Below are 22419 nucleotides of genomic sequence, written 5' to 3' on the forward strand. Positions count from 1 at the left end.
ACTTACTTTTATATAATAGGCAGGTTCATCCACCTCCTTAGAGCTGACTCAAATGCATCCCTCCTTACCGTTGAGTAATCTTCCATTGTATATCCGTACCACAACTTCTTTACGTGTTCCTCTGTTGATGGATGTCTAGGTTGCTTCCATGTCCTAGCTAATGTAAATGGCGCTGCAATGAACATTGGGGTACACGTGTCTTTTTCAATTATGGTTTTCTCAGGATATATGACCGGTATTGGGATTGCTGGGCTCAAAGTCTTCCAGAAAATTGCAGAGAAAGGAAAACTCCCAAACGCATTCTTCAAGGCCACCAGCACTCTGATACCAAAACCAGATAATGATTAAAGTAGAATTTAACAGTACTTTGCTCAACTGCACACAAATCAAGAGCAGGATTCAGACACAAGATTTTGCAGACAAACTGGTCTCTTTATTTTAACTATATCAATACCTTTTAAGAAACCTAACATGCTATACTTTCAGTTTGAAAATTTGTGTTCTTCTAAGAACAACAGCAACAACAACGAAAAGCTGAGAAAGAATGTGATCCATATCACACAGTTTGTAGCGCCTTACTCAAGAGAGAAGGAAGTAAATGGCAACCCACTCCAGTATTCTTGCCTGGAAATCCCATGGACAGAGGAGCCTGGTGGGTTACAGACCACGTGGTGGCAAGAGGTGGACACGACTTAGTGCCTAAAACCACCATGATCAATCAAGAAGAGTGGTGTCTATTTGTGAGCCTGTGAACTATACAGTCCATGGAATTCTCCAGGCCAGAATACTGGAGTGGGTAGCCTTTCGCTTCTCTAGGGGATCTTCCCAACCCAGGGATTGAACCCAGGTCTCTCGCATTGCAGGCAGATTCTTTACCAGCTGAGCCACAAGGGAAGCCCAATAGTACTGGAGTGGGTAGCCTATCCCTTCTCCAGCAGATATTCCTGACCCAGGAATCGAACCAGAATTTCCTTCATTGCAGGCAGATTCTTTACCAACTGAGCTACCAGGGAAGTTCAATCAAGAAGAAACTAACTCTAAATCCAGCAACATTTCCGAATACAATCACAAATGTTGGGAACTGTCATAAGACGAGAACAAGAGGATTGGTTGTTTAATATCTGCCCACTAATTAGGATAAGTTCTTGTTCATAATTCATCCACTTCGAAAGTTTAATAGTATATAAACATGTAAGTCATTCATCTGTAATTCAAACTTCATTTGAAACTATTGTGTTAATGGTAACTGACCAGAGTCTAAACTGGACATTAGAATTATGGGTAAGACCCTACAGAAAATGTACTAACAACTTCAGAGCTAATTTTTTATTTCTAAAAGCATATGACCACATCTACAAATGAAATATACTAGAGTTTTCTTAAAATGCAGCTTGTTACAATTTGAATTTTGTGTGAAGTGGGACTATAATGGACCTCCTCAAGAAGGTTTCATCACTAGAACTAGACTGGAAATGGAAATAAAATCACAGAACTCTCCTGTTTAATTGGAGACAAATAGAGGTGTTTATCTACTTACTTTAATAATTAATTCATCAAGGCTAATGCCAAGGAATGGAGAAGCTACTGAGATACTTTTGTTATTCTTTGGTATTTTCCCCCCATATTTTCACAATTAAGACTGTTTTGGACAACTATTTCCCCCAACAATTGTGTGCAGAGAAGAACTATGTTATTATATAGCTCAAGAACTAGGCTTAGCATCTCTTGGGGAATAAAAGTACTGAATATGAATTTCAGTAAAACGTTTTCAATTTGAATCTCAGTTTAACACTCTGCTAACTGTTCTCTCAGTGAAGGATCAGTGTGTCTCTCTCATTTGTTTCAGTCTTAGAATAATAAATTATTCTGAAGCAGAGTAGACAACACGCCAATCGCAAGGAAGCCAGAGTTCAGGTGCACCCTGTGGGTGGAAGATTGGCAGGTTGAAGACTACTCCTAGAATCCTTCTACCAGAGAGGCTAATCTGCTGAAAGTAAAATGGGTCTCTGGAGAGACAGATAAATACCTAACGCTTGTTTTTAAACATGCGATATTCACCACTATAAAACTGAAAACCAAAAAGAATTGGTATAGCAGCTATTGTTTCAACCGGAGAAAAAGTGATGGTGATGAAAACATCACACCGATGTCTCACCCAATAAAAGTCTTGGTTTGGGGTGTTTTGTGTGAGCAATAAAGTAAAAATAGGGAAAAAAGAGAAAATGTATCACTTTTAGCCTAAATGTACAGTGCAAGTCTACTGTGGTTTATTTGTAGAGCTAATCTATTAATAATAACTTAAAAATGACTTTAAGAAATCCCAAGAAATTCTATAGTTTATTACTTGCAACAAATAAAAGTAAGTACTCAAACTTATCATGAACCAAGTTTAGGCTGAAAAGCCAAGATACTGGATGTACTGTAGAATGAGAAATGAACCAAAGCGATGGTATGATTTTCAGTGGCATGCCCAAACCATGACTGTAGGTGGAAATTCATGATGAATCATTATCAATTTAGTTAGGCAGAAATGATACCTTACAGATTACAAAACCCATTTATGGATTTCAGTTCAGTTCAGTTCAGTTGCTCAGTCGTGTCTGACTCTTTGTGACCCCATAAATCACAGCACGCCAGGCCTCCCTGTCCATCACCAACTCCTGGAGTTCACTCAAACTCATGTCCATCGAGTCGGTGATGCCATCCAGCCATCTCATTCTCTGTTGTCCCTTCTCCTCCTGCCCCCAATCCTTCCCAGCATCAGAGTCTTTTCCAAAAAAGTCAGCTCTTCGCATGAGGTAGCCAAAGTATTGGAGCTTCAGCTTAATTTTATAACTAGCTTGACAAAATCAGAGATTACAGGTATCTCTGACGTACTCTGAATGTAAGCCTGGGGACTCTATCATGATTTTAGAGAAATATATTTTACTGCTACAATGAAGTATGTGTGAAATATTGTAAGACAAAAAAATAACAGTTTTTACCCTTAAACAGGGATGGCTATTTTAAAAGATGGACCTCTAAGATACAAGAATATCAACATTTGCATCTCAAGATGACAAAGCACTCTGACATTTACAAATGTAAAATAAGCAGTTATAACTAAACTTTTTGTAAACAAGTGACTCATTACTATCAACATACTTTTCTTATTAATACTGGTACAGAAACAACAGTATAAGTAAAATATCCTTTTATGCTAGAGTTAGGGGTAAAACCAGGGCTTCCCACCTGGTAAAGAACCCACCTGCCAATGCAGGAGACCTGACTTGGGTTTCATCCCTAGGTTGGGAAGACACCCTGGATAGGATCGGAATTGCTCTTCCCTTACTTTGCCTATTTCATAAAAAAATTATTCTAGGACTTTCCTGGTGGCACGGTGGATAAAAATCTGCCTGTCAATGCAAGGAACACAGGTTTGATCCCTGAGCCAGGAAGCTTCCACATACCTCCGAGCAGCTAAGGCCCTGTGCCAAAATTACTGAAGCCTGCATGCCCTAGAGCCTGCATGGCGCAACTGTTGAGCCCGCAGGCTGCAGCTAATGGAGCCTGTATGCCTACAGCCTGAGCTATGAAATAAATGAAGCCACTACAATGAGAACTCCAGGTGCTGCAGCTAAGAGTAGCCCTCGCTTGCTGCAACTAGAGAAAGCCTTCATGCAGCAACGAAGACTCAGCACAGTTAAAAATAATAAAAAGTAAATAAAGATTATTCTAGAGATCTCCATGTTTGTTCTATTATTTTCTCTCCCTTTATGAACTTCTGGTAACACACCATCAGCCAGGTGCTTTCATGCTATAAATCAAGGAGTGATGAGCTGTTTCAGACTCAGCTTAGTCAATTTTCTCTCATTTTAAAATTTGATTCAGACTTGATTTAGGCTTAATTTCACAATCACACCCAATATTTCACTTTCACATATGAATAATTTAATTACTTGAATAGATACTCAGAATATCCATTATGAAAACTGAAAAAATACATTGATAAAACCCCTATAGCAAGGTAGAATATATTTTGTACTTTTTATTGTACTAATCTTATGGTCCTTTCTTATTAATCGTATTATTATTGGTTACAAAGGAACTAAGAATAACAGCCCACAATACTCTACATGATTTTTAAAACAAATCACATAATGAAAATAAAAATTCCCATCTTCCCCAAATATATTGCATTTTGGATGTCTTATTTGTCAGTACTAAACTTCACCTAACACTGACCAGGGATTCCTTGGTTGCTCAGTGGTAAGCAATCTGCCTGCAATGCAGGAGACACAGGAGATGCGAGTTTGAGCCCTGGGTCAGGAAGATCCCCTGGAGAAGGAAATGGTAACCCACTCCAGTATTCTTGTTTGGGAAATCCCATGGACAGAGGAGCCTGGTGGGCTATAGTCTGAGAAAAAGTCAGACTGGACTTAGCAACTAAACAAAAGCACTGCCCCAGTCCCTTTCCAATTAGAAAATGCAAAATTTATGACCTCCTATCCCCTACACATTAATGATCTATTGAACTAAGTTTTGACCCTTATAAAGTCAAAATACCTTTCCTAATTTACAGAAGTACAAATATTGTCTATGACAGCACCATTCAATAGAAATTTCTGCGATGAAAATGTTCTGTATTTATACTGTTCAATAGGGTAGCCACCAGCCACATGTAGTTACTGAGTCTTTCAAATGTGGCTAGTGGGACTAAGGAACTTAATTTCATCACTTATTTTTTTGAATGTTAATTTTTATTTATTTTTGGCTTTACCAGGTCTTTGTTGCTGCCCGGGCTTTTCTTGAGTTGTGGAGAGGGGGACTACTCTCTATAGCAAGCATTTCTCACTGCAGTGACTTCTCTTGTTGTGGAGCACAGGCTTTAGGGCTGGCAGGCTTCAGTAGTTGTGGCCCCTGGGCTTTGGAGCACAGGCTCAGTAGCGGTGCATGGCTTTAGCTGCCTCAAGGCATGTGGGATCTTCCCAGATTAGGGATTGAACCTGTGTCTTCTGTGTCAGCAGGCAGATTCTTTACCACTGAGCCTCCAGGGATGCCCAGAACTTAATTTTAAATTGTATATGATTTAAGTTAAACAACCACATATATTGGATTAGTTAGTAGTGGTCTGCTGCTGCTGCTGCTAAGTCGCGTCAGTCATGTCCGACTCTGTGTGACCCCATAGATGGCAGCCCACCAGGCTCCCCCGTCCCTGGGATTCTCCAGGCAAGAACACTGGAGTGGGTTGCCAGTTCCTTCTCCAATGCATGAAAGGGAAAAGGGAAAGTGAAGTCACTCAGTCATGTCTGACTCTTAGTGACCCCATGGACTGCAGCCCACCAGGCTCCTCCGTCCATGGAATTTTCCAGGCAAGAGCACTGGAGTGGGGTGCCATTGCCTTCTCCGAGTAGTGGTCTAGTAGTCCCTTTAAACATTCAGATAAGTGTTAGAAATGGAAGGTGGATAATGGGCAAGCCAGGAATCTAAAATTATGTTTTAAAAACTCTGTCATTCATTCCTTCACTATGAATTTTTCCAGAAGGTTCATATTAAAAAAAAAAATGAAACGCAAACCAACCGAATTCTTTAAGCTGCTTTTCTGTATGAATCATCTTCTTGTAAAGAGGTGTAAGACTGGTTTTGTTGCCAACTCTGCCCCCTCATCTACAGATAGAACTCAGTGATTAGGTTCCTGCATTTATTTAAGTTATTCTCATAAAAAACATGGTTTCCATACTGCAAATAAATGACAGGAACTTTTCCACTCATTTACCCCAGACAGCACAAATGTTCTTTCCAAAAGTGGAGACTGGAACCACAGCCCCCTCACATTGCCTGTTACATCTGTTTGTGCTTATAGAAGTGACATCCACGTCGTAGACAGAGAATGCCAATTCCTTGGGAAAGCACCCAGAATTTGGTGAGGCTTGAAGAAAAGAAAAAAAACTCCACTGTTCAAAATAAGAGATACATAGAATTGAGTAGTGACAAAGCTCTTTTGAAATTAAGTGAGAAAAGATTTTGCTTCAAGAGTATATAGATTCTGTGTACAGACTGGCCGGAGTTCATATGTAGCTATAATCACTTTCTAGTGATAAAGCTGTGTGCTCAGTCATTCAATTGTGTCTGACTCTTTGCAGCCCCATGGACTGTAGCCTGTCGGGCTCCTCTGCCCACGGAATTTTCCAGGCAAGAATACTGGAGTGGGTGCCATTTCCTTCTCCAGGGGATCTTCCTGACTCAGGGATTGAACCCTGTTCTCCTGCATTGCAGGTAGATTCTTTACCACTGTGCCACCAGACGCCCTAGTGAGAAAGTCGTAGGTAAGTTACAAGACCTAAACCTGTTTTCCCGTCTGTAAAAAGCAGGTAATAATAGTTCCCTTGGAAAAACTCATGTAAGGCTTTGAAATGGACAAAAAGATTAGAGTGTCCTTTCAATGGAATGCTGGATGTTATTACAGCAGTGGTCACCAATCTTTTTGGAACCAGGGACCTGTTTAGTGGACGACAATATTTCCAGGGACTGGATTGAGGAGGATGGTTTCAGGATGATTTAAATGCATTATGTTTATTGTGCACTTTATTTCTATTATTATTACTTCAGCTCCACCTCAGATCATCAGACATTAATTAGATCCCAACGGGAGGCTGGGGACCCCTGGGATTCTTCATGATTCTACAGTACTTTGCACCTTTGCCTGCCTTTGACTAGACTTTTTACCATTCTATAAGTCCTAGAAACTTAAGGATACTGTAAATGGTTCTTATCTGTAGAAATACAAAATCATTTTGTTCCCTAAGAGATACAGTTGATTACTACCCTGTATGGGAGATAATTCAAAACATTACATTTCAGTGCCTTATTAAGCAGTTTTATCTCTTTTCTGGTTTTCCGTAAAGTTTTGTTCTTCACATTGTCATTTGGACGGGTTATATCTTGGTGTTCCCTCCCTAATTGATGAGTCAAATAACATTTTTGACACATCTTCATTTTAGATTTCTATTAGAGCATATTTTTACCTTCTTGAAAAATTATCCTTAAAAGTTTCTACTCCCTTTTTTTTTTGAGAATTGGTCTTTATTGACGGTTATGATAGATTTTATATTTTGCAGGAAGGCTGTAACACTTCCTGTATTTTTGATGGGGAAAGGAGGGGATACTGAGCATTTATAAAAGGGGTGGGGGGTTGGGCGGGGGAGTCTGCAAAACTCTTTCCTGACAAGAGAGCCAGAAGAGTTCCTCCTCTCTCTGTTTTTAGCAGTGGCGCCTTAAGGTCAAGGTGGGTGTTAGGCCAAGCGCAGCGGCCTAAGTGGCGGCCATTCTGGATCTGGGCCTAGGGATCGGCCTTCCAGGCCAGGAGCGTGGCCCAGGGTTTGAGATGCCCTGGGGTCATGGAGTTAGCTGCAGACTCTGTGCGATGGGGCCCCAAGCACCCCGTCCTGGCGACACCGAGGCCCGAGCGGAAGGGCAGGCCTCGCCCCAAGCCCGAGGGGCTCTTCGCCCACGGCGCGGGGCTGGGGGGGTGGGGCGGCCTCGCCTCGCCTCGGGCCGGCGCTTTTCGCCCTCCGTTGGCCGCCAGAGGCTCCCTCTCTCCCTCTCCTGGGATTCTGCTGCCGGGCTCCCTCTCTCTGCGGCCCTAGAGTTAATCCCATCGGCCGAGGTGAGGCACCTGTTACCCGGGCCTTCCTCGCCCCCGCGGCCTCTCCCCGTTCCACCGCGGCTCCGCGGCCGGCCGCACGTGGGCGAGGCCCTGCCCGGGCCGGGACCCCCGCCGCAGCCGGCCCGAGGGTGCGAGCGCCCCGGGGCCCGGGCCGCCGCCGGCCGCCCGCTCGCAGCGGCGTTGGGCAGCGCAGCGCGCCTCCGCGGGCCGCCCTCCGCGGGCCGGGCGCGCGTGGGGGCCGGCGCGCGTGGAAGCGGCCGCGCTGCGCCGCGAGCGGCGGGCGGGGGGCGGCGAGCGGGCCGGCGCCGAGCCGAGCTGCGGCCGCCGCGGGGCGCGGGGCGCCTCGCTGGAGGGGGTGGGAGCCGCGGCCGCCTGACCCTCCCCGCCCGCGGCGGCTCCGGCTCGGGTAAGGGGGAGGCTGCGCGCGGGGCGAGGAGCTGGGGAGGGCGGCTCGAGGAGGGAAGAACCGGGCTGTACAAAGGCTGAGTGGCAGGGTGGGGGTGGGCAGCGGTTGGGGAGCCATAGGTGGAGGATCAGAGGCGTTATCAGTGGGATCTATTGTCTCCTGGCACTCTGGGACGAAAAACAAAGGGATTTATTAGCATGACCCTGTAATTTTTCCCTTTGGCTGGGGAGCTGGGCTTCCCCCGAGCCACGCCGGCATCCGCCTGGCAGCCGCGGCCAGTGTGTTCGGACTTCAGGTGCTTCTTGGCACAAAGCTAGTCCGCGACCTCCTCCCGTAGCGCTTGGCGTCACCTGCTCTCCCGGCCCTGCCCCTGCCCGGGGGCCGAGGGATGGCGTCCCGCACCAGGCTGGGGAACCGGCTGCCTCTCAAGTTGGTGTTGTTTATGTTTGTCTTTGGTGAGGGCAGGCTTTGAATCCCCCGGCGGCCCCGTCGCCCCCGCCCCCGCCTCGTCGGGGTTTGGAATCGGCGGGGGCGGGAGTGGGGTGACGGTGGGGTGGCGGGAGGGTGTGAAGGCCGAAGCAAATGTCAGGGTGGAAGGAGACTGGCGATGCCTGGCAGAAAAACAGGCACCGCGCTCTGAAGCCTTTCTTGTTTGTCTGCATGGGCCATGCATGCGTGCTGGGCCAGGAGCCGAGTTTGGTTGGAGACGGTTTCAATGAAAGTGTGTGCTTCCTCATCTGATGGTGCGTGCCGGTGATAGGGCTCGGCCTAGTATTAAAAAAACAAACCGAAGCAAAAACAAATGAAAAATCTTTAGAACTACAGTGTCTGCTCCACAGCGGATCTTCAAGTATTTGCTTGCTGGCATATTGATGTAAAATCCAGCTGTGGGCTTGAGGAAACCGGCCAGCATGCATTGCGTTGTATTCTGAGCTTGTAGTAAGTTAGAGGCAAGTGTAATAAACAAATCAGGGCTGTGAAAAGAGGTTTCATGGTCTGTTTACCTTGTGATCATCACGTTCTCATACATTGATTCCCATGATATTGTATCTCCCACTCAATAATTAATAATGTTCACTCTTAGGAAACTTCCAAATATTTGAGATGGTTCTGAACTTGGAGTGAAACTTACTGCCATTTAATAACGTTATTATGATTGTTTTGGTCTGAAATGGCATTAGGGTTGCTTTCGGGATGCTATAGATAAGAATATCGGACCAAAAAAATGGAATAAGCTGCTGTAGGCATGTTTTGGAGTTTGTAAACATAGATTCTGAACTTTTAATTCTGCTTGTACAGAAAGAATAAATTCTACCCGATGTGGGGAATCTCAAGTGAATTTCATTTTTCTAGATAGTTTGATGATTTCTTAAAGATCTGGGGACTGCTGGTTTCTTTTAAGGTCATTCACAAAACCAACCAAAACTTGGGCTAAAGTATTGCTTTCAAGTGTGCTTATGTGTCACTTAGATGTGTGTGTGTGTGTGTGATTTTGGTGTGTGTGGGGGTCCTCAAGTTATGTTTGAAACAGTTTTGTTACCCAAGGTTGATCAGAGTTATAACTTTTAAATTCTTGGCTTTGAAGTTTCCAGTTCAAAAAGTAATTTCTTCGTTGACATGTGGCTAAGCCACTTTGAAAAATGTATTGATAGTTGACTAAGCGTAAATTCAAATAAGTAAATGAATTCAGAAATTCATTCTTTTCTGTTACAGATGAACCTGTAGTCTTGCTTTGAAACAGCCGTTTTGTGTAGCTCTTGACTGAATAATTTCCTAATACACCTGTTGGGAGGATCACTGGCACAGTGTACCATTTGAGAGGCACTTTTTCTTGACCAGATACTGGTGATTAGAGAAGAGAGGTGTTCTGTTTTTTTGGTTTTTTTTTTCCTGATCATTATGAACATTGGCTTTTCACCCCTGAAGTAAAAATGTTGAAAACTGAGTCTTCAGGTGAACGTACCACGCTCAGAAGTGCCTCTCCTCACAGGAATGCGTATAGAACTGAGTTCCAGGCATTGAAAAGTACCTTTGACAAACCCAAGTCAGATGGGGAACAAAAAACAAAAGAAGGTGAGGGCTCCCAGCAGAGCAGGGGGAGGAAATATGGCTCCAATGTCAACAGAATTAAAAACCTGTTTATGCAGATGGGTATGGAACCCAGTGAGAATGCCACAGTCATTGCCAAAACGAGGGGCAAAGGTGGACCTTCATCCCCTCAGAGGCGAATGAAGCCCAAAGAATTTCTGGAAAAAACAGATGGCTCGGTCGTTAAGTTGGAGTCCTCTGTTTCAGAGCGAATTAGTAGATTTGACACAATGTACGATGGCCCTTCATATTCTAAGTTCACAGAAACTCGCAAGATGTTTGAGAGAAGTGTGCATGAGTCAGGACAAAACAACCGCTATTCCCCAAAGAAGGAGAAAGCTGGAGGGAGTGAACCTCAGGATGAATGGGGTGGTTCCAAGTCCAACCGAGGCAGTACTGATTCCTTGGACAGTCTTAGCTCCCGGACCGAGGCTGTCTCCCCAACTGTGAGTCAACTGAGTGCAGTATTTGAGAACACCGATTCCCCCAGTGCCATCATTTCCGAGAAGGCTGAGAACAACGAATACTCAGTGACCGGGCATTATCCCCTGAATTTACCATCTGTTACCGTTACAAATCTTGACACCTTTGGACACCTTAAGGATTCTAATTCTTGGTCTCCTCCAAGCAAGCACAGTGACAATGCAGAGGATGCTCAGAAGAGTAGCCCAAGCCCAGGACTAGAGGTGGCTTCGAAGAGTACCTCTCTAGCTTCTGTGCCCAGTGAAGAGGCACAGCAGAGCGAGGCAGCTGAGGACCCCGCATCTAACCAAGAGGCTCCCGACAGAACTGACAGAGACATCCCTGAAGAACCTGGTACTGAAAGCAAGGCAGTGCCAGAGCTTGAAATCCCTTCACCACAGAACGAACCTTCAGAAGCCGCAGAAGCTCGTTTGGTTGAGAGGGAGGCAGCAATGCAGCAGAAGACAGAACTTGCAGGTGGCGATTTCACCTCTGCCGGTGCATCTGGGCTCACTTGTGAAAAGGAAGTGTTCGAAGAGCCGCATCATTTTGGGAGCTCCCATGTTTACATGCACAGTGACTACAGTGTATATAGGGTGAGATCCAGGTATAATTCAGACTGGGGAGAGACAGGCACTGAACAGGAGGAGCAGGGAGACAGTGATGAAAACAATTACTGTCAACCTGATTTGGAATACTCAGAGATCGTTGGATTGCCAGAAGAAGAAGACATCCCGGCAACTAGGAAAATTAAGTTTAGTAGTGCTCCAATTAAGGTAAGTATATTTTCTTAGTTTGTTTTTGGAGTTTTTTTTTTTTTCCTCCCTTAAGTTTTTTTCTTAGTATTTGGGCCTAACTATATGTGGACTAGGACTGACAACTGTAAAAGCTACCAGGTCGTTGATAGACACATGTCATCTGGTGATTTTAAGAGTTTGGCGTTTTGAGAGCCTTCTTGATGTGCTTTGTAGTTGTGTAAACCAGTTGTGTAAACAGCAATATTGAAGTTGAAGAAGTTTGGGGATTGTGAGATACATACCAGTGGACTGGAGTATGCATAATATGAACTCTGAAAACCAGGAGTGTTAGTTTGAAAGAGAATTACTTCTTTAACTAGTTTTACTTGAAATTATCCATAAATAATAAAATTATCTAAATGTAAACCCTGTATGATTTGAGGTATCATGTACAAAGGGAGAGTTATGATAACCTTGAAATAATATTCTCTATTTACTTGCTTAAAAAATCTGAGTTATCCCTTACTTAAGTGTAAGTGGATTGTGAGGAATGCTGGAACTTTTTTTTTTTGTACTGCTCCTTGGTAGTGAATGTTTGATTTGTGGAAATATGTTAGCGGACTTAACTACTTAAATTGGAAAGCTGTGACTCTAAATAGCTTTGAGTTCAGAATTTGTTATATGGCTTCACAATGGAATTGTTTGAAAGGATGTGAAATTGATTTGCCATTCATGGATTTATTTTTACCTCTTAAAAACTGGATAAATGCCAATTGAATTCAGATGCTCTATTCTAATGACTTCACGTAGTTAACATTTGGAATAGAAGAATAGCACAAAAAAATACATCTGCAGCGGGTGGTGAAACATTATTAGCTGATAATGGCAGTGGGGCAGGAGGTGTTTGGTTGAGTATCAGCATCTCCTGGAGTGCCTTTACAAAGTGTCCTTGCCCATCAGCTGAGTCCCAAGATGCTGGCATGCCCTCCTAGGGGAATCTGGAGGGCTGTGGTGGCAGAGTATGCAGTTTGCAACCACTTTCTAGGTACTTTTAGCTCACACGGTGTGTGAAGATGATAGATTTGGAGTTAGAGATGTCATTTTCTTAAATTTTCTCCTCAAAATCTAAAGCCACTGTCTATTGGTATTTCCATCTTGTAAAACTTTCATAAAAGGCTGTAAGATTTGTTATTTACTTAACAAAGATAAATATGACCTTTCTGTAACTGTGAAATTCTTTCTTGAAATAAGTGAAATTATTTACTGGTGTTAATAGGCAAACTTGCCTTTCAGTAGTGTAAAGCAAAGTTTTGGGTCAAAATGAGCCATGTCAAGTTAAACTATGTTTGAAATAACTTTTGGAGCTATGAATCTAGTTTCTAAGGAAGCTAAATTTCGTTGCTGCTCTTTCACACCTCCCTTTGTCATACTCTTCCCCCTCCCCGCCCTTTAGAGTCCCTTTCCCTCAGGCCTGTCCAGCCAGCTCCTGAATTTCATCATTCGAGTCCCCTTTGCAAGTGCTCTCATTTGAGCATCATCTTTCTACCCCTTAGGAAGAAAGCAACAAGATTAAATTGTTACACATCCAGCAAGGCAGGAATAAATGAAATGAACTCTTCAAGGAGTTTGTTAAAACCAGTGACCAAGTCCCTAATGGGGAATAGCAGCTTATTAAAATCTATCAGCCCAAATGGAGCACCAGCCTTGTATCTGGGTCCTGTGCTGCACAAGACATAGCTGCAGTTATCGGTGGAATGGGTTTTAAAGGATTTATCATTGAAACTTGGATGTTCATGTGTGAACAAACCAGGGTTTAGGGTATGATATTTTGAAATTGAAGTCGTTTTTTCTCTACCATTGCTTATAACAGCATTTTGCCTCTTAATTTTCATATTAAAGACTGTATTTCACATAACAAGGAATGAAATAAAGTACATACATTTAATGCTTTTCATTAAGAACATGGATCAAGCATCAGATTTGTGAAAGATAAGGTACTGCGTTTTAGTGGGCAGTTCACTGTACTAGTTGGAGTGGATTAAGTTTGCGAACAGAAGATCCATTCTTAGCCCTTTGTAATGAAGAAGACAATTACTCTTTTCTTGTTCCCATTGTTTAACATGTAAGTGGATTCACTTGGAAATCTTGAGAGCTACTTTTCCACGGGTGGTGGTGATGATGGTAGTGTTTTGATTATTCTCCAATTAAGATTTTTGCCTCAGAGAGTGGTAATAATGTTTATTGAATGCTTGTCATATGTCTACTCTCATGCTGTTAGCTGCAGAGGACACAAAAATCTATAAGGTTACCTCTTTCTCTGTGAGCTTGTGGAGTCAATTCTTAAACACATGGCATTTAAAACCCATGAAACACAGTGTAAAAACCTGTGCTGAAGTGTCTAATATCCTTTGAATACTTTAACCGTTCTTGGCTATACTAAATGTGTGGCGTGAACAGTATTCGATAGGTCATTTGGAAGAATATGCACTCAGCCATTCTCTATGGGTGTTTCTTTATTCTTTTTATACATATTTCTTTATTGGAATGGGAAGTTATATGCTTTCCAACATAAATCTTTTCCTTTGAAACATAAACACATTCCCTGTTTCAGAAGAAATAACAAGCATATTCCTTACAGAAATGATCTTTAGAACTTTTACATTCTTTCCCCAATACTATCATCTTATTCTTCACTAAACATTCTCAACACTTTTGGCCTCTTGTTTTAGAACTTGTTTATGACCTTTGTATGTGTGACAGTGTCCAGTTTCTATTTTAGTTCTTCTGTAGATGTTTTATATTGATATTTCCCTAAGATGTCTTAATCTGGACCTGGAAAAATGTCAAAATAATAGCTGATCTTTCCTGTGTATATATATCCTTTATATATAATTGTTGATGACTTTTAGAAATGGTCAGATTGTTTCTTAATGGATAGATTAATGAGCTTCATTGCGTCATGGAAAATTAGAATTAAAGTAATAATAGAAAATATAAAATCCAACTTTGGAGTATGGAATGAGGGAGTGTTATAAAGATATGCTGATTTGAGATATGGAATTATACCTTCATTCTCAAGAATTTCTCAGAATCAAGGAATTGAATTAAATTTGTCTTAGATAAATCAAAGAAAGGGTGACATTTAAATTGTTTTTTTTTAATTTCAGAACATTTATTGAGTCCTTACTATGTGTAAGGAATAGTGAAATACAGTAAATACATAAAATTACCAGAGCTGATGAAGTCAGGAACCGGTGGCCGGTGGGAAGTATACAACCCATTAAGGTCACTTCTTAGGTCATTCTGCTCAACTCTGTTCTTGGATAATCTAAGATCATCACTGCAATCTTGTTAAGAAAGTCATGACCCTTTCTCTGTTTCTGGTAATCTTAGGTCCTTCAGATTGGTGTTCTCGAAACATAGTGTATTGGAAAAAGTGTATTTTTGTAATTCCCAGCAAGACAAAAGTTCTGGATTAGTGTTGAGATACATTATGCTGTACTTTTCTGTGTGTTTTCTCGAGTTGCATGGAGTTTTACAAAGCTGGAGTTGAACGAGAGTCACTAATGGCTGCAATGTTGCTCTAAGCCATACATGATAGTTGTTGAAAATGGATTTCTTAGCATTCTCTCCCTGTTCTGAGGCTGTGAGTTATTGTCAGGGGGGTACATGAGGCCTTATATTCAGGATAGTGTTCTGAGCATCGTTCTGACACCCAGACTTCTGTCTTTGTGCAATTTTCTCTAACAGTCCCGCTCAGTGCTTCTAAACTTGAATTTGCATTATCAATCACTCAGGGACCTCTTGAAATGCGTATTTCTTTTTCAGTAGATGTTTTGTAGGAAATTACCTTGATGCAGTAGTTAGCCTCCGAGTACACTGCCAGCTATCCCAGAGGTATGGAATAGACAGGCTCAGCCACCAAAGTAAAATGCTTGAATCGTACGATTTATCAAATCAGTTTAAAACAGCCAGAAGCAAGAGGAAAACCGTGGGGCGTGGTGAGGAGAGCGGTAAGTTAACGAGCTTAAGGTACTATGGAGATCGAAAGGAAGGACCTGAGTCCTTTCACTTTTTTGTACCTGAGTCCTGGGTACACAAAATTCACATGTCCTGTGTCTCTCACATCAGCCTTTCTCACTGCTGATGTCCATGCTTATGAGGACTAGACTTGAGGAAGAACTCTGCACAGACTCATGATGTCCTGGTCATCTTACTTCCTGGGATACATACTTGCTGAATCGAAGAGAGTGGGGACAGGTACACTTAGATACAGGTGTAGGTTTACCAGTTTGCCTGCTGCTGAGCCGTGGAGGCTATTTGCGTTTCTTGGTGAGAGCACCTGAGGGTTCAGAGTAGCCTCATACTGAATGTCCTCGCTGGAAGGCTGATGTGGAGATGGCATCGCTGTCAGTCCAGAGATGGCATGATAATGGCTTGGTCTTGCCATTCCTTTCTATTTTGGAATATCTTACAGGTTACTGACTTACCTACATTTTTATGTCTTGTGACTTTTCTCTTGGTCTTACAAGCTCTCATTACTGTGCTTAACCAAGTCACTGAGTGTTAGCTTACTACCATCAGTGATGATAACTTCTTAAGTTTCATCCAATCCATTTATTTTCTTGACCTTTATAAACAGAATTTAATATTCCAAAGCAATATCACAAATTCTCACAATACTAGGTCTGGGGTGAAATTTTGAATTTCTGACAAGCTCTCAGATTGGTGCCGATGCTGCTGATCACCAGACCACTGTTTGGAATATGATTTTGAAGTATAATCTTCTGACTTCTGAATGGGGCTTGTAAAAAATTTGCTCTTCAGATGGGTCTGCTGTAGCTGCTTGTATGGAAAAATATTCTGTGAAGCTGAAACAGGTGTAAACTTGTTTCTGGATGCCAAAGTGGATTATGATCTCTAAATTCATAAGGAGTTTGGGTCATTAAAAAGTCATATTTTTGACTCTGTGTGGTCTAAATTTTTACTTATTAAAGGACAGGAGGAGGAAGTTCTTGACAGACTCAGAAATTCCATTTCTTTCATTCTTTTGGAAGCCTGAGTTTAAAAGCTTCTAGGGGGAGTATAAGAATCATCATTTTGTATAGCTTTTATTTGGATAGCATTAAACTGAGCTTCCTTTTAAAATTTGGTGTTTTATAAATTATGGTTTATAACCAGGCAAATACGTCAAATGTTTGAATGTGTAAAATCAAATAATGAATAGTTATTGAATGACCCCTTTTCTAATACTGCATATGTGTATACTAATAGCTTTTTCCCTCCACTGAAATTTGGTCATTTAATATTTAACTGAGATACTTTTCTACAGCAGCCTATTACAGATGTTTGCAGAAATTTATTTGTAGTAGAAAGATTTAAAGTTTCTTGCTTTTTATATCATCAACAATATTTTTTGTTCACCTCTAAATTTCCTCACAAAGGATGCTCATTGTTGCGATAATGAACTTTAAAGAAAAAAGGCTGAATTTGAGGAAAATAACTTTCTATTATGTCATCCGTCTATTGTTTACTTTATTAACCTAGTCACATGCCTGTCAGCAGTAATTTGATTTAAATCTCTTCTGCATTAGATTTTTTTCTAACATCTTCACCTAAAAAAGAAGAAAGCCTTCAGAATTTCTATAGAAAAACACAGTTATATACAGGATAAATTTTGTATAAGCAAATCAACTGTTTTGTTTAGTTCTGAATATCACTTCTTCGTTTTTGTGCTATTATCTAATTTACTTAATATTTTTTCTTAATTTCCTATGCTCTTCATTTTGAATCTTTCATTTTTGTTCTTTTGCTTCATTATAGTCTCCGGTTTTCATTTTTAATAGAAAAAAAGTAACTTTTCAAGTAATGCTTCACATTTTTTCTTTCTGGTCACTTTAAAAAATTACCCTGGTTCTAATCGCTTCATCTTGGTTTGTGACATAGAAACTTAAAGATGAAAAATACTTAAGGGTAATCTAGTGTAATTTCCTACTCACTTCAGTAGCCCTTCAATAGCATATTGCTGACAGATGATCATTCAGCTTCTGCCTGAATAATTCCACTTATAGGGGGTTTATTATTTTGCAAGGCAAAAGGAAAGTTAGAAGGAGGGACATGCTATGTGTGTGTGTGTGTTGTGCTCATATATTTGCTTATTTTCATTTATCTTTAATTTGCAGTTTTTTATTGAGATCAAATTTAAATAACCTCAGATTCACCATATTCAAGTGTACAATTCAGTGGTTTTCAGTATATTCACGATGTTGTGCAGCCAGCACTATTATCTAATTCCAGAATATTTCCATCACCCTAGAAAGAAACCCTGTGTCTGTTAGCAGTTGTTCCCAATTCCCTTTCTTCCCACATCCTTTGGCAAACACTAATCTACTTTCTGTCTCTATGGATTTGCGTCTTTTGGACATTTCATATAAATGGGATCAAGGGCATGCTTTTTAAAGAGAATGTAGGAGACGCAGTGAGCGTGTCTTGAGCTATGTTAAAATTTAGGATACCATGTGGGCAGCAGACCATAGGAAGGTCTAGAGGGCAAGGATAAAGGACTTTATGGATGGTGACATGTTCCCAAGATGAAGTGACAGGATGTGGGGGCCACAGATGTTGCCTGCCTGTTAGTGCAGTTTCATGGAGAGAAAGAAGACAGGAAGCTGAGACAACAGCAGGATCCAGAAAGGGATGAGGATATCTGTTAACTGAGGAAAAATAGTGTATGGGGCAAAGAGGACAGTCAAAATCACTGCCTAACTTGGGACACTGCACTTTTCTTCACGTAATCTGAAATTGCCGTTGATGAAGCTAAGTGATTGCTTCAGCACAGGGTATCTTTAAAGGCACAGAAGCGCCGATGCCAATTTTCATCCTTACATTGGTCTTTTCTAGCACGAAGAGACTCTTGTCGTCTTCCTGTGATCTGATTTATTTCCATCCTACTGCTCTTACGTTCTTGTTTCTGTTATTCTTTTATGTTGATTGGAATTGTTCATGGACGAACTTCACTCTTCATTTTAAAACTTCTCCTCCTTCAATATTTCAATATAGATTTTATATGCCATTCTATTATCTCTATAAATCATGTATAAGATAAGTCATTTTGGGCAGGCTCTTAATTTATTGCACATTGTCAACTAAAGTATATTATATGCATCACATAAATATTACTAACTGATGAAGAGGATAACACCAAACGCTTCTTTTTTTTTTTTAAAGCTAGTATTGTACTTCATTTGGCTGTGCTGGGTCTTCGTTGCACAGGCTTTTCCCTAGTTGCAGTGAGTGGGGGCTACTCTTGCTCAGCTTCTCTTGTTGCAGAGTACAGGCTGCTAGGGTGTGTGGGCTTCAGTAGTTTGCGGCACATGGGCTTAGTTGCTCTGAGGCATGTAGGACCTTCCTGGACCAGGGATCTAAAGGGTGTCTCTTGCATTGGCAGGCAGATCCTTTACCACTAGGCCACCAGGGAAGCCCCCCAAACTTTCTTGATATTCTGTAAAGTTGGACAAGTCTGTGTCTAGAAGCTTTGGTTTTTTCATCTGTAAGTGAGGCTGTCTTACTTGTAATTTATCACTAGAATCTCTTCTCAGCTTTAACCTCTTGTTATCTTGACTGTATTTTAAACATATTTGTACAGTATCCTTGCCATAAATATTTGTGCTATTATTTCAAAGGGAAAAATTTGAACATCTTTGTTGAAATATCAAAATGAAGTTATGTTAAATTAATCTTGAGAGTGTTATTTATACTATCTGTTCTGTTCTGTTCAGTCGCTCAGTCATGTCCGACTCTTTGCGACCCCGTGGACTGTAGCCTACCAGGCTTCTCCATCCATGGGATTCTCCAGGCAAGAATACTGGAGTGGGTTACCATTTCCTTCTCCAGGGGATCTTCCCGACCCAGGGATCGAACCCGGGTCTCCCGCATTGGAGGCAGACGTGTTAACCTCTGAGCCACCAGAGATTGTAGTTAAAAACTTTAAGATGTGATTAAAAGATTAAACCCAAGGGAGTACATTTTGATAGAGTCACTTTTACGGCAATTCAACTTTTGAAAGTATGGCTTGAACTATATATAAGAACATCTTGCTGAGGAACCTAAGAATAAAGAAAGAATGTTTTGTAATATAGTTGCTGACATATTAATTGCTTTACTCACTTTTGTTCTGGAAATAGCTTCACAGCACAGTTCAACATGATTGAGATATTGATAATCTTTTGCACGATTCCCAATTTTTTAGCCTAACTTGCTCTCTTTCTCGTGTGCCAATCCTTACAAAAAGGACAATGAAAAGGCAGAGTGTAAAGATATTTGGAAATTTTATATTTTATTTATTTAAGAATATTTATTTGTTTGGCTGTGCTGGATCTTAGTTGCATTTTGTGGGATCTTCAGACTTCCTTAAGACCTGCTGGATCTTAATGAACTCTTTTTTTTTTTATTGGAGGCTAATTATTTTACAATATTATATTGGTTGGTTTTGCCATACATTGACATGAATCCACCCCGGGTGTACATGAGTTCCCCTTCCTGTACCCCCCTCCCATCTCCCTCCTCCCCTTATCCTCCCTCTGGGTCATCCCCATGCACCAGCCCCGAGCATCCTGTATCACGTGTCAAACCTGGACTGGCGATTCGTTTCACATATGATAATATACATGTTTCAATGCCATTCTTCCAAGTCATGCCACCCTCACCCTCTCCCACAGAGTCCAAAAGACTGTTCTATACACCTGTGTCTCTTTTGCTGTCTCGTATACAGGGTTATCATTACCATCTTTCTAAATTCCATGTATATGAGTTAGTATATTGTATTGGTGTTTTTCTTTCTGGCTTACTTCACTCTGTATAATAGGCTCCAGTTTCATCCACCTCATTAGAACTGATTCAAATGCATTCTTTTTAATGGCTGAGTAATACTCCATTGTGTATATGTACCAAAGCTTCTTAATGAACTCTTAAGTTCAGCATGTGGGATCTAGTTCCCTGACCAAGAATTGAACCTGGGCCCCCTTTGTTGGGAGCTTGGAGTCTTAGCCCCTGGACCAGATAGAATGGATGTGGCAAGTTGTTTTGTAAGAAACAGACATAAATTCACAGTTTTCATAATGAATCAGCTATTGTATTTTTTGAAAAGAACCCCTTCCTGGAGCTACAACTACTGTGTACACAGTAAATAAGGAATGGGGATATATTGTATAGCACAGAGAAATATAGCTATTATTTTGTAATAGCTTTAAATGGAGCACAGTCTATAAAGTTTTAAAATCACTGTGTTGTACAGGTAAAACTAATGTAATATTGTAAATGAACGACACTTCAATAAAAAAAAAATTTAAAAGAAACCAATCCTTACAGGAAAGGCAAAACTTACTATAGGGTGTTTGACTATCACCTTGTGTGATGTGACGTGAAGTCGCTCAGTCGTGTCCGACTCTTTGCTACCCCATGGACTGTAGCCCACCAGGCTCCTCCATCCATGGAATTTTCTAGGCAAGAGTATTGGAGTACCAGTATGTAAAATGTAAGAGTTATTATTATTTTTTGGCCACACCACGTGGTGTGCAGGATCTTAGTTCCCCGACTAGGGATTGAACCCATATCCCCTGCAGTAGAAGCACAGAGTCCTAACCACTGGACCATCAGGAAATTCCCAGAATGTAATTATTTTTAAAAGTTTGTTCTGTAGGTAGAATACTAAAATGCAGTAATTTAAGTTGTGCATCAGTTTTATTTTGGCCACTCCACGGGCATAGCATGCAGCATCTTACCTTCTGGATCAGAAATAGAACCTGTGCCCCTTCAGTGGAAGCACAGAGTCTTAATCACTGGACTGCCAGGGGGAAGTCTATAGGCTAAGGATTCTAGATGTGCATCAGTTTTAATATACGAATGCCAGAGCACATGTTTCCTCTTAGAAATTTTAAGATTGAACACTGAACGTTACAACAAACACACAAACAAATCTCATGAAAAAGAAAAGCTGGGCCAGAAATGAAAATTGATGATATAATAGGGGAAGAGGAATTTAAGAATGGTGATAACATAGATCAGGTCTTTGTTGACTTTCGATACATGTGCATAACACGTGTTATGTTTTGTTTCAGTGTTAAATTAACATTGAAAGGGAATTAACTGTATATACAATTTTTTTTGTCAGCATCTAGAATTATCTATGATTATTTATTTAGGATAGATTCCTAAAATACTTTAAAGCCATTGATACACACAGTCTGCATAATTATTCAGAAGGATTTTGTTAGTTTATAATTAGCATTACATTGGAATGTTTTGCTCATGATTCCTGGTGTTATAAATATGCTTTATAGTTTTCAGCTTGTTAGGTTTCTCATAATTTCTGTGTATTATATTGACTTATTGGTGACGTTGAATGTTTTCATCTGTTTACAGGCATTTTTTGGATATGAGTTCTGAGTGTTATTTATTGCCTTTTTGTCAGTGCTTATTAGTAATAGTCAAAGTGTTTATCAAAGTGTTGTCATGGTAGAAAGTTAAAAGAACTCAGACGTTCAATTAATAGTGGAATGGTTATAGTGTAATAAGATAAAGCTGTTATAAATCTTGTTTTCTAATTTTTAAAAAAATATGTATTTATTTAACTGGTCTCAGTTGCGGCATGCGAAATCTAGTTCCCTTACACGGAATTGAACACCAGTCCTCTGCATTGGGAGCTCACAGTTGTAGTCTTTGGTCCCACAGGGAAGTCCATAAAATTTTTGAAAATGAGAAATATTTTGCAGTATACAATACTGTAGGGTAAAAAGACTAGTTAATATTTAATATTATTTTTATCACAATTTTAATTTTAAAACTGAAAGACTGAAAAAAGCCTAAAAATGCATACAGCAAAATGTTAATGCTAGTAATTTCTGGATATAGAAAATAAAGGTGATGTTTATAAAACTTTTAATTTTTCTAGATTTACTAAATTCTCTACAATGATCATATATTATTTTAATTATATAAAAAAAGGGGGATACATTTGGAATGATCAGCAGTAACAACTATGTTTTTTATTCTTTTGGCCACATTGTATGACATGCAGGATCTTA

The 22419-nt window shown here is 40.7% G+C and overlaps 1 protein-coding gene across 9 annotated transcripts in view; it reads left to right on the forward strand.

Moving 5' to 3' along the window:
• The first annotated feature begins 7507 nt into the window (after positions 1–7507).
• Positions 7508–22419, forward strand: part of PPP1R9A (protein phosphatase 1 regulatory subunit 9A) — a 351250-nt gene continuing 336338 nt past the window's right edge. For 7 of the 9 annotated variants that reach the window (XM_055420444.2, XM_055420449.2, XM_055420450.2 and 4 more), the window contains exons 1-2: positions 7938–8051; positions 9765–11377. In XM_055420444.2, the coding sequence (XP_055276419.1) occupies positions 9983–11377 (1395 nt within the window). In that variant the 5' untranslated portion in view covers positions 7938–8051; positions 9765–9982. Of the gene's footprint in view, positions 7646–7937; positions 8052–8283; positions 8481–9764; positions 11378–22419 lie in introns of those variants that run through there. The other 2 variants (XM_055420445.2, XM_055420447.2) reach the window with 2 other exon arrangements.

The sequence above is a fragment of the Moschus berezovskii genome, chromosome 3 (assembly GCF_049115385.1).
Source record: "Moschus berezovskii isolate FMDL1 chromosome 3, NW_MosBer_1.0, whole genome shotgun sequence".
In the NCBI taxonomy this organism is placed as follows: domain Eukaryota; kingdom Metazoa; phylum Chordata; class Mammalia; order Artiodactyla; family Moschidae; genus Moschus; species Moschus berezovskii.